Source organism: Pinus tabuliformis, chromosome 3_2 (genome assembly GCF_031772625.1).
Source record: "Pinus tabuliformis cultivar Carrire ecotype Pingquan chromosome 3_2, CPIR1, whole genome shotgun sequence".
In the NCBI taxonomy this organism is placed as follows: Eukaryota; Viridiplantae; Streptophyta; class Pinopsida; order Pinales; family Pinaceae; genus Pinus; species Pinus tabuliformis.
In genome coordinates this window covers 257,224,966-257,238,192 of record NC_142302.1, presented here as the reverse complement: position 1 = coordinate 257,238,192, position 13,227 = coordinate 257,224,966, and the positions used below count along the sequence as shown (strand labels likewise).

The 13,227-nt window shown below is 37.3% G+C and overlaps 1 protein-coding gene across 1 annotated transcript in view; it reads right to left on the bottom strand.

The window, feature by feature from the left end:
- Nucleotides 1-13,227, bottom strand: part of TOP3A (topoisomerase 3alpha) — a 493,378-nt gene that overhangs the window by 224,400 nt on the left and 255,751 nt on the right. Inside the window, exons 15-17 of the mRNA XM_089416209.1 lie at nt 2,226-2,355; nt 1,720-1,772; nt 1,520-1,619 (exon numbers count right to left, since the gene is read on the bottom strand). Of these exons, the coding sequence (XP_089272335.1) occupies nt 1,520-1,619; nt 1,720-1,772; nt 2,226-2,355 (283 nt within the window). The remainder of the gene's footprint in view (nt 1-1,519; nt 1,620-1,719; nt 1,773-2,225; nt 2,356-13,227) is intronic.

Here is a 13,227-nt window from a genome sequence, read left to right as displayed (position 1 = left end):
ATCCCAACAACTGCTGCAAGAAAAACTGTGTCCCACTTGAGACGACCCCTCTCGCTGAATCTTCTGTTGTGTTGTTCCTTATACCACTGACAAATTTCGATTGGAAAAACATACCTGTTTGTCAACTCACTCAGAGAGAGTTTTCCCATGAAATTTAATCATCCTGGCTTTGAACTGTGCAAGCCCCTTGGAGATTTGAATCACTGCCCCTGCAGGAATTTCGAATTCCTTTCTTCCTTCAACGTTGGGTCTTCCGGCTTCTTCCTTTCTGTTTTCCCTTAGCTCTGATACCATGTGAAAATTTCTAAATAGAAATCCTACTACAGTGATTAATATTATTTCTTCAACTTATTATCTCAAAAATAAGTTATTCACAGTGTTCTTACAGCTACCAAAATATATTCTACTGCAGCTTTCACAATTAAAATATTGCAGAAAGTAAATGTAAAGAAAAGATATTGGCACAAATACAATCACAATGACACAATTATTTTTGGACAATCACCCTCGGAAAAATCCAATGTGGGAAAATCGGTGCAGCAGATGAGGATTTCTTTATTATTCTTCAGCAAATTCTCATGTACAAATTACAACCAGTAAAACAAGAGAGAAATTTTCTAGACGCTTCAAGACAAATTTCTAATCCAGGTGAAGTAATCTTGCCCGGAATCCTTCTGCATCCCTCTGCGTCAAGCTTCTCACACTGGCCCAGTGTCTAGCTACCCATGCAGGCTCTGCGTCAAGCTTCTCACACTGGCCCAGTGTCTAGCTACCCACGCAGGCTTTGCGTCAATCTGCCTCTAAGCTACCTCTTTCTGCGTCAACCTGTTCCTGCTCTGCGTCTTGCACTCTCGAAAGATGTTGATGCCCTCTCTTCCTTTCTCACCTACAACTCTCCCTCTGATTCAATTTTCTCTTGCTGAACTTCGACCAGTGAGAAAATAGATCTTACTCAAGTAACTGAGTATCTACCTCTGGTGTGTTCTCCAAGTGCCCATCAAACCTCCTCTTATAATCCTCTTGTTGATCAATCAATGGCCCAGACTATATTTTAATCAATGGCTAGGATTTGAGTTGATCTACGCCTTCTTCTAGAAGTTTCACCCACAGTTTAGATTAATACCCATTAATTATTTTAATTTCCTAAGTTTATACTTAGGGTCCCATTAAAAATAATGAATAATTTTAATAAAACTGTCTCCGAGTAGAATTTCCCAAAACGATTTCCGAGTATTGGAGAATGCATGTGTCTAAGCTTCCTTGCAAATTTTGAGACTTAGAGCACATCCGATGATCCCAGAAATCAACAGGGCTCACCTTAATCTGTACCATACCTTTTAGTCGAATGGTCATAACTTACACTATAACATATTATTAATATTTATTATTTAATATCTATGATAAACCTGGTACACACAATCATGTCTCTATACACTTTTACCTAGTTGAATGTAAAGCACTTTGTTCTCTTTAGTTGAATGTAAAGCTGAGTGGTATGTAAAGTAAATAAAATGCCTACTGGCTTCTTCTTGAGAGCCATATCAGACTCTTGGCAAACTTGACAGCGTGAAACAATCTCGCCAATAGTTCGGTGATCATCCCCTCCTCCTGTCTGGGACCTGTATTCAGAGCCTTCCATAAATAACACAGTTGATGATAAAAGAACAACTATAGAAAAAAATTATAAATAAGGAGATAGATCCCATGATAGTTTGTCACCTTTCAAAGAAAAGTTCCATGGCCTCAAAAAGCTTCTCCTTGTTTGACTTTGTCTGCAATTGAGGCTATCCTATGTTAGATACACTGCAAAAGACCAAAGACTTTCAAAAAAATGTCAACCTGTGTTCAAAGTGTGCCTTGATTCCATTTAACTGACCAATGCTCAATATATAACATTCCAGACAGCTTAAAGTTTTGTACTTCTAAAACAACAAATACTTCATATAAAAGATCAATTCTAGATCAAGAATGAAAATTAAGCATAAATAACTAATTTTGGGACTAGCATATAGCTTCATATATTGTTTCTTGCGTATATTGAATCAACAAGTTGAACTATCATAACTCAAAACTGGAACCATATTTGAAGCAAACGAAACAACCATATGTTATTGATATGAACAAGATTATAACTGTTATATCAATTAATATGTACACAATGCATCAGCAGCAAAACTATCGTATAAGCAATATTTTCATAAAAATATAAGAGTTGGGGGACCCACATCTAGAAAACAAGCTTTCATCTGCTGCAAGCAAGTCTCCAAAACCTCTGCTTTACTCTTTGAACCTATACTCACTGCTTTCATGTCACATTCCATCATGGCACGAAGGTATGGCTTCCAGAGTTCATATCTAACAAAAATCACATCCATCATCAAAAGCACATATTGCATAACAGATGGAAAGCATAAAGCCTGCCAAAGTAGATTATTTTGCCAGATATAAAACAACCATTTCAAAATTGCCTGCTTGGATATTCAAGAAACTGAAATTTTATTAATGCCTTCAATGGACAAAATGTGATCAAGAGAGTTGAAACAAAAACCAAAATGTAGCGCAGCCAATAAGGAAGTGCTTCATGCATCATCCAATACAAATATACCATAGTTTATTAATAAAGCAATGTAATAAACATGGAAAATTTTAGGGGCTAATGTTCGCCCAGTGGGCTAATTTTCCATGATTTTTCCAAAAAACGATTCGCCAATTTCCAATTTTTATAAAAGATGATTCGCCTAAATTTTAGAATATAAAATTAGTTTACCTTAAAAATCGCCAACATTATATAGAGACTATATATAAAATCATTATAAATTTTAATAATTTTGTAAATATATCATTAAAAAATTTATATTTTGCATATTAGGGATTAGTGAGATTCGCCAATGTTTTAAACTTCAAGAAAATTTTTCATCCTTAAAATTTTCCTTGGTAATAAATGACAAGATAGGTGAAAGAAGATGACTGAAACAAGTAACTATGCAGCAACCCATTTTGATACTCTTATTTTTGTACATGGACCATGTTGTAAATATTATGTAAATACTTTGCCTAGGTGCCTAAATCATGTGGACTTCATAAAAAGGTCCCTTATGATGTGAATATCTTATATAAAATTATTTGACCCTGTAAAGATTTTAGTGGGAGTTCAAGACCATGTGCACACTAGAGAATATGTTAGTTTGTTTCGGAATATTATGCTCTTTCCTAATGTTGGTAAGCTATGCTAGATGTAAGAATGATGTAAACTCAAAAACGTAACTACTATGCAATCTGGAAATATGGTTTCCATCAAAGTGATTTAGGGGCTATGATATGACAACTGACTCCCACTTTAATATTAGCAATGACAATTGTAGCATGAGCAAGTAAAGCCTAGAGGGAATGTTAGACACCATATACTGTTTACATAGGTACATTAAATGCTCACCAACAACCTCACTTATATATATACTAAGGTTACAAATACTTTTTTAAAGAATATATTCCCAAGGGTCTTGAAAGATACTTCTCAGAAATATTGGAAAATATCAACAAGCATAAGCTTGGACCTAAACGCCTCAGCAAAATAGCCAACCTGAAAAACCTCAAATAAAAACGGAAATATTGGGAGAAAACAGAGATATTTGTAATGCCAATATACACATCCTTTTGAGACTACTGAGGCTTTCTTTTGATTTTACTTTTTCTCAATTAGCTCATTCCTACTCAAATACAGATCATAACAACTGAGGTAGTCAAGGAAGATGTTGATAAAAGCTATGTATAGATTGAATTCTTAGAACCCAAGTCATATATCTAAAGCTAGACCACATGGGAATGAGAAGGCATATTTTGTTGACTTTGGTCCAAGTTCCTACCCTTATGATGGATTTAGCAATGCCAGATTGAGGGTGAAGAATGCTGGCACTACAAATTAATGGAAAATTCCACAATCTAGTTCATGCTAGCAACACTACCCAACCATCTGCTGCAACAATTCTCTTATTGTGCTCTTAATTTGTTATGATTATTGCCTTATCTAGCTGGTGTTAGCAAAGGTTTTGTTACCGCTCAATTTAGCAGGAGTCATGTTACCACTCAAACTTGCGGGGGTCCTAGGAGGAGATCCTATAGAGCAACTACTAAATCAAGGGGCAACAATGGAGCGATAGCCCACTGTCACCTCAACTAAGGCTCCCTTCTCTTTATGGACTTTCACCAATGGGAGGAGACCCGGTATAAGAAGAATCACAAGGATGAGTAGATCAGTGAATGGATAGAGGATGATTCCTAGAGGCTATTCGCAAGAGAGACTCAATTATGTGGCTTACTTGCTTAAGAAGCAAGGTGATGGGCTCTCTGGGAAGGGCTAGGAGGATACTTAAGCCTAGGGTTTGAGAATATCTCTTTACAAGAGGCTTCCTAGGCTTAAGGATCCTTGTAGAGAAATGGCTTAGATGTAATCCTTGTAGAATATGATTTACAAAGTTTTGGGAACACAGAGAAACCAAGTGGACCCAAACTAGGTCAAGGGTATGGAGTTGATTGGGAGCAAGGTTAACCAAACTACCAACATTTCTTCTAGAGTAAGCTCTTGTGAATGGATGAATAAGTGGAGTCACCACCCAAACAGGAAACCAACTGAAATGTCCAGGTGCTAACGGTGCGGATAGACAAGATAAAAGAATTAGTGAGAGGATAAAGGATAAGGTGATGAAAAGAAGAAGAGATATAATGGCGCCAGAAAATATGGCATTGACGGGATAAATGAAAAGATGAGAAATGAGAGAATGTCATTGAGGCACCGAGAACAAAATATCCCAGGCAACGATGCCAAAAAATGTTGTTGCTCAGATTGTATAGTCCCTACGACAACGAATCAGGTCAGGGGTTGTCACTCTGATCCCCGACATCTGCGTTCTAGTTGTCTCCCAACAACAGGGTGTGGGGAGCAATCCCTATGGAAATGTGAATACGAAGGACATGTTGGAAACCAACGAGTCTGAGAGACTCGACTGAGTGCCCTAGCTACTTGCTTAATTTTAGCAAGACTTAAAGATTATATTAAATTGAATTGTGAGACTAGTGCCTTATGGAGTCAACTTCTTGCTTATTACTTCTTGCTTGCATGAATGACTATCCTATATGAAGTGAAAACCTACAAGCTAGGTGAAATGCGGAATCTTGGTTATTTTTAAGTTAAATGTTTATTCTAAGTGTAACCTTCCTCTTAACTGTTTTAGAACTAGTCTTTAGAATAGGTTGTGGGATGGAAGCCAATGGGACACAAGAAAAGCCTCGATTAACGATACCTCCCCCTGTGTTCCAACCACTCGATGCCTCCGACGCTGTAGAGACTGTGGCTCTGATGACTACAACGTCACTGTGTTAGCCACTAAAGAGGGTCTAAGTTCCTCACGCTAAATTGAGAAAGGGTGGCCCTAAATATCTATCAACCAAGCTTATGCTTGGAGGTAAATTATTAATGCAACTAAACATAGAATGCAATGCAAGATGGATTGAGTGATTCTTAAGGGAAGATTATTTAATTTGTTTAAGTACTTAATTATGACTTGATCTTAAGTTATAACACCAAGCACTTATCAATGAGATCACAAGCTTATCCACAAGAAAATGTGCCAAGTTACCAAGTGCCAAATAGATATCCACAATATACAATTATTCAACAATTATGGGATGTGCTTAAATCTCGTAATAACTTGTTCAATGATAATTGGAGCACTTAGAATAATTTAATCAATGCTTAACAAGATACCAACGATTATTATCACAAGATTATCAATGCTCATGCTTCAATTAGAAGCTCTCAAGATACTTCAAAGAGATAAATGCCAATAATACTTAATCATTCAAGATATGCTTGATTAGATTAAAACACATAGAATCTCAATACCAATGATCCTTTATGCAAGATGCCAATTAATAGAGACAATTAGAAACCTTTATGTGATTGGATCTCAAGTTTAGAGCTTCTCAAGATATGCCAATATGCAAAGGATTCACAATAACCATAGACTAATGACGCCAAAAGAGGATAAGATCTATTATCAAATGATTCCTTTAGCAGTGTTATTTTAGAAAATTGGATGCTCAACACAAAAATGCTAATTAGATTTCTCAATGCCAAAGATCTTAAGGGAATAAGTAGATCAAGATGGCCCAAAGAAACTTGAATCATTCAACACAATGTGATTTGATATGAGAGTGCCTTAGTGAGTGAATTTATTAGATGTGATCTTATGAAAATTCAACCAACTAGTAAATGTGAAAATTTCTGAAACTACACATCTGAAATCCTACTGCAATCACTGGTTTACCATCTCCTACTTGTTTTTACATTCAACAAGTTATTTTATTATTTAAATAGCAATGAAAACACTATTGCAGACTACACATACATACAGATCATGAACTGAAATGAAATGAGACAAATACACAAAGGACACTGATATTTTTGGACAATCATCCCCGAAAAAACCCAATGCGGGAAAACCAGTGCAGCATATAGAGGGTTTCTATTATTAAGCAGATTTTTGTATACAACTAGGGTGTCAAATCCAGCTCACCCAACAGAGAATAAACCCAGCAGAAGTACCTCTATCCAGAGACAGATGAACAAACCCCACAGGTGACTTTGTTATTCCTAGCGTAGGGCAGCGATGGCTGGTCCAAGCTCTGCGCTGGAACTGTGTCACCTCCTCTAGGCGCTGTGTCACAATGACACTGCATCAGATCTCTCCCTCTGCGTCACTATGATAGAGCTCTCCCTTTGCGACACTGCGATACTACGTCATTGCGTCAGAGCTCTCCCTCTGCGACATTGTGACACTGCGTCAGAGCTCTCCCTTTGCGTCACTGCGTCAAAGCTCTCTTGGTGCTTCTCTGCCTCTCTGCTATGTATTCTCGGCCTTGGACTAAAGTCCCTCTGCCAAACTGCCCCTCTCACTGCAACAGATCACTTGTTCGATTTTCTCAGCAAACCTCACCCCAGAAAAATCGAACTGAATGATCTCTCAAGTGTATCTCCAACTGACCCTCAAGCCTCCTCTTACACTTTTCTTATTGATGAATCAACGACTGAGATTAAGTCCCTAATCAACGGCTAAGATTAAAATAGACTTGATCCTCGTCACTTAGAAGCTTCTCACCCATATTCTTATTAATACCCATTAATATTTTTATTTTCCTAATTTTTTACTTAGGAACCCATTAAAAATATTAATTATTTTAATAACTCCTCATCCGAGTGGAATTTCTCCAAACGATTTCGGGGTTCTGGAGATCTCATGTATTCTAGCCCCTCCACAAAATTTTGGAGCTAGAGCACATCTGATGCTACCTAAAATCAACAGTAAAAATATGTTTGTGTACTTGAAACAATTAGAAATCAACTTGCCAAGACAATTATGATCTATAGAGCATGAGAAAGGAAATTTCTTATGTTACTTATATCCCAATCACATTCAAATGAGCAATTATTAAACCCTTTAGGATAGCAGTGAATTGCTTAAGTTGTATAGCTCTTTAGAGATGAATAAGCAAGTTAAACACAATGTTCCACCAAGTGTCGGGTACAAGGAGGCGAGGAAGCGGGGATACGCAGGAGCGGCCTATGCAAAAGCTCCCCACCAATTTTTAGGAAATGTGGGGGGACATTGGGGTCTTAAAAACTTATAAATATAAAATATAAATCGATGAATCATATAACTGAAACAAATTTAAAACGAAAAGCATGATCATTGATATCATTATCATATAAATTATAATCATACATCATACATGTAATTTTGTAACTGTTCAGTGTAACTACTATTCTACTAACTTACTAATACTAACAATGCACAATGACAATAAATTATAAAATTATAAAAGTTTAAAGTTTTAAACTTTAAACTTTAAACCATATTGATGTTCCACTTCCAACTATGAACATTGAATATTGAATAATATAAAAGTTAAGTCTGATACATGAGCGACAACGTTCCATTCAACGAAGAAGCAAACAGAAGGTTTCTTGGCAACGGTGACAATGTTCAATTCAATGAAGGAGCAAAACAGAAAATGAAATGTGAAATGAACATAATGTAAACCGTTCACGGTCAGTCAACAAATATTAAAAATTACGATTTTTTTGTTCCTTAAAAAAATTTGCAATTTTTTTCTAGGGAAACGACCCCTCAAGACCCCTTAAGACCCCTTTCACCTAGGAAATGACCCCAATTGGAGGAAACGACCCCTTTCAAGTTTCCTCACGTACTTTGTTTTTTGCGAGCATGGGGAAATGTCCCCCTCTCATCCCCAAGTCCTCGGAGCGCGAGGGAGCTAGGAAACTCGACCCCCAGGTGGGGGGACGCGACCCCGTGTAACACTGGTTAAACATGAGTAACAAGAACACAAGTTGTTACGCCAAAATTGCCAACATGAAATTATGAGTTGATCAACCTTCTTCTGATGTGTAGTATTCAGTATTATATTAGATCTGCTCACAATAGTTATGCAGAGATATCAGTCACCAAAACAATTAGATTTATTCCAAGTAAACAATGTCCAATTCACAAAATGACTAGTAAACTTACATCATGAATTTCGTAGTGTATTTAGGCTATTTCTAAGTTAATTTTATGGCAATTTAAGGTGTCCTTTACCACTGTTATGAATTATTTTTCTTGTTGAAGCAAAACAGTGAGGAGAAGTGAGGGTTAGGAGTCAAACCAAAGGGCCTAGGCCTAGAAGAAGCTTGCCCACTTACCTGAATTTTCTTCAACACCTTAAAAACACCAATACCTCTGCAAAACACACCAATCTTCAATCTTGAAATCAAATACTCAACCAGAGAAGAATAAGGGCAACAAGAGTCAAGGGAATGGCTAGGAAGAGGGAGGAGCAAACCTCTTAGAGGTTGCAGCTAAGGCCTAAAGGCCAAAAATCTTCACAGCAAAGGAGCAAAGGCCAACAAGGGCCTTTGTTAGCACGACGGAGGCCCACAAGGGGTTGCCGCAAGCCTAAGAAGGATGCGGCCAAGGGCTGAAGGGAGGCCGAGAGGCAGGGGATGTTTGCAGAGGCCTAGGAGGGAGAACAGAGGGGGAACGAAGGGTTGGAAAGGCCCTAATAGGCCTGCAGCAGACCTAAACGAGGAGTTGAGAGGGAAGAAGGGAAGGCTAAGGGCCTTAAGCCTTACGATCAAACCTAAAAAGGCCACAAATGCCCACAGCAAGGGTAAATAGCACAAGCCAAGGCCTAATTAGGCCTACAACTAGCCTTAAGAGGCTGACGCAGAGTTAAGGAGGGCTAGACAGCTAGCTTGGAAGAGGATGCTTGGCCTAGGAGGCCCAAAAATTTCAAAACCCTCACAAAATTGAACTTTTGCTTCAAATATTCAATATTTGTCCAAAAATCCTTGATGCTTGCACTGCAAAATTTTTAGAGACGATATCTTACCCTCAATGGCCTAGATCTAGCTCTAATCTAGCAAATATTCTTGAATCTCACCTACACAAATAAATTTAAAAGTGCCTGAAACCCCAATATATACAAAAAATTCAAAATTCCAAAACCCCAAAAACCCCAGTTGCAAACAAGGGTTAGAAAAATAAAATTTATTTACAAAAATCTTTATATGCAATATATTCACAAAATATACAAGTGTACAATGTTTAAAAGAATTTTGAAAGATAATTTTTTTATAAACCTTGATAATGGCTAGACGTATTTCGAAACATAAATGTTAAACCACAGCCTTAACAAAGTTAGAAAATCACATAAAATATTCAGAATCCAAACATGGTCAGCCTATGCCCACAGTTTATGAATTGGAGCCCAAGGGCCAAGGAACCTGCAAACTTTATATATTTTCTCAAGAAGAAACCATTAGAACATACAATGAATCGGCTCACCTAAGATAAGACCAAAACCTACCAATAGAATGTTCCTATCATCTACAAATGAAATAACGATTTAATTACTATTTGAAGCACAATATAGGAATGCACATACCACAAATCAGTGAGACAAAGACACCATGAACTGCACCCCAAAGTCTTTTGCTATGATGATCAAAACATTCCCAGTAGAACAGTGAATTTACACCATCTTTTACAAAGTTACATCAAATCGGAAGTCAAGATCAAGATTCCTAAGATTGTTGAATAGAAGCAAAATGCCTTCTATTTATAGAGAAGTTCCTCCAAGTGGAAAATAACACCTAGTTGGTTTGATCCCCGTCAAAATAATCGTGTCTGTCGATAAATACTTGATCAGCTTTTAATATCTACAGTTGAAAATAATTACTTTTGAGGAATTTTCAAATTTCTCATTAAAACCATTTCCTCAAAAATTTGACTTTGACTTAACTACCAAGGTCCAAAGGTCCAAATTTTCTTGAAATTTCCAATACTCCCTTGGTGGGGTCCTCCAAAAACTCATTTCTCTTAGACCCACGAATTTTTCCACTTATTATAGAGAAATTAATTTCTCTAACATTTTAATTTTAACCCTAAATTAACTAATTTGTTGGCTTAGGATTTTATTTTATTTTTGCCAGAAAATTAATTAATTGACTCAATGAAGGGATTAATTATTTTTCCACCCTCAAATATTTTAGCCATGGTTTCTAAGTATGAGGGACCATGCACAGAAATATTTTTTCAGAAGATTTTACAAATTCAACCCTCAAAGGGGAAATGCTTGTTCGTTATAGACCCTCATAAAACATACCCAATTCTGTGACACAATATGATCTAGTAGACCAAGTGATTTGTAATGAAATAATTTAGTTAATTAGTTTAATTATTCCCAAATCACTTTTACAATAGACTCAACTAAAACACTACGACTCACCTAAGACCTTCACAATAAATTCCACCCTAGCTTTGGGCTGAGGCTGGAGAGAAGAACTTTGTCAATCATCCGTATTTAGAAACACAGATAATTAGTGACACGAAAAACCTCCAAGGATAAAATTTGTCGCCAAAATAATAGGCTTACCTAGGTTGTTACATAATTACAAGATCTTACTAGCATCATTTACATTACAAACTTGCAAAATGGGTTTACAATGATATAATAAACAGCTAGTTGATGATTCTGACTTTTTAAAAATTTCTTCAGGACTTTGGATCCTGCTTCCTTGTGAAAAGTTGAAAAAATGGGTGCAACAAGTACTTCATTGATTCATTGAAAATTATTATAATCAAGTACTTAAAAACATTTACACTCGTCTCTTGCACTTGCATCTCAGGATTAGCCTTTTGCATTAATAAATTTACTTCCAAGCATAAGCTTGGTCGATAGAGAGATACGCCCACCTTCTTCATCTAGCTTAAGGAGTCTAGAAACTCTTTAGTGGTGAACACGGTGACCTTGCAGTCGTTAGAGCCACAATCTCTGCAGCACTGGAGACATCGAGTGGCTAAAACCCCAAGGGAGGTATCGTTAACCAAGCCTCATCTTTCTTCCCCTTGATTTCTCTCTCACAACCTACTCTAGAGATTAGCTTCAAAATAGTTAAGAAGAAGGATACACTTAGAATAGGCATATAACTTAATAAACCAAGATTTTGCACCTCACCTAAATTATAGGATTTGCATCTCATTTAGGATAGTGAAGCATCCTTGAAGCAACAATTGCTCATCTGGTGACTTGGTAAATAATTTGTCTTAAGCAAGTAATTGACTCCATTAAGACATTGGTCTTCCACGATAATCTAATCAAATCATTTGACTTGCTAATTCAACCAAGTTGTTAGGCCATTCAGTTGTGACAGCTGGAATGGAAAGGGCAGGGATCAGAATGATAGCCCCTACCCTAAGCATTGTCGCATCTTGACTGTACAGTTTGGGCGACAATAGTTGCTCTGCATCTCCAAGGTATACTCCTTTTGTCGCCTCACTAGGAACCTTAGTCGTCCCTCTGTTAGCGCTTGAAATTTCACCTCAGGCTGAGAAAGGCAAACTCCAAGGCAACATCAAGCCACTTAGCCTCGTAGCTAGCCCTACGGGGCAGGAGAGGGCTCTCTCCGGTATATCTCGGCAAAGATCTTCAAAGGGCGGAGATAACCAATAAAGAACACTGATTTTAGGCTAGTAAACTGATAAAAGGTTTGATTTGAGATTTTTAGGGTTTTGGTGGAAAATCGGGGAAAGGCAATTTTGGGTGCGGGGATTGGACACAGTTTTTGCAGGGGGTTCTTTGGGGCAAGGTAGGAGACTGTATTGATGCCTTTGAAAGAGTCAGATGGGCAAGAATGACTGGTGAGGAGCTAAGGAGAGCAAGTAAACACCTTGAGTTCTCCTTAAACAGATGAAAACATTGATATTAAGCAAACTTAAAAGCAGAGCATGGCAATCATGAATTCTACTTTAACACTTCATTTGCCTAATTTGCAGAAGGAAAAGTAAGAAGATGAATCACATAACAAACTTACAAGTACAAAGAGAAACACACCATCAATACATATAACCACAGGAATCCCAAAAAGGACTGCAAAACCCTGGTCTTCCTTTGCCAAAAATTGCAGAGATACAATGAGTAATACAATAGAAGCTTCCTCCCTCAAGAGTCCAACCATGAAAATGACCAAGAAAGTACATAATATAGGCAATCTAACATCTTTCCTTGCCTCTAGGGGTCGAGCTCACTATCCTAGGAGCTGTTTCAACCAATTCTAAACTGAGCACTGAAAACTAGGCAGTCAAAACAACTTGCCTCTATAAGCTAGGAAACCAATTCATTCATTAAATTTTTGCCTATCTCATGAATGAATCTTCTAGAAGAGATAAATCAGTGTCAAAATATCATAAAAGTACATCATTTACAACAAGGAGGATCAAAATCCACTCCAAAAAGTCAAATCCAGTCAAAACTGCGTTTTGCTGAGCTGTAGGTGCATTTCTGTGAAAATTGCCCAACGCGTAGCGCCCTGATTCTGAACGCGTAGCGCGCAAGTCCTGATGCGTAGCGCGCGGGCTCTCACAGCAATTTCGCCCAGTTTTTTCACTAAGTCGCCTTTCACACTTGCTCTTGGAGTCTTGGAGGCAAATAATGATAAAATGAAGGGAGGGGGGCTTTTATAAACTTGATTTGAATTAATTTCCCCTCAAACCCACTTTCTAATGTTTATAACATGACACTTTTCAAAATTTAAATGCTGCTGACTTATGGTTTCCTTTTTGTCCTGAAATTGGTTGAAATGATGCTTTTTCTTGAAAATTTTTGCAGAAGTAG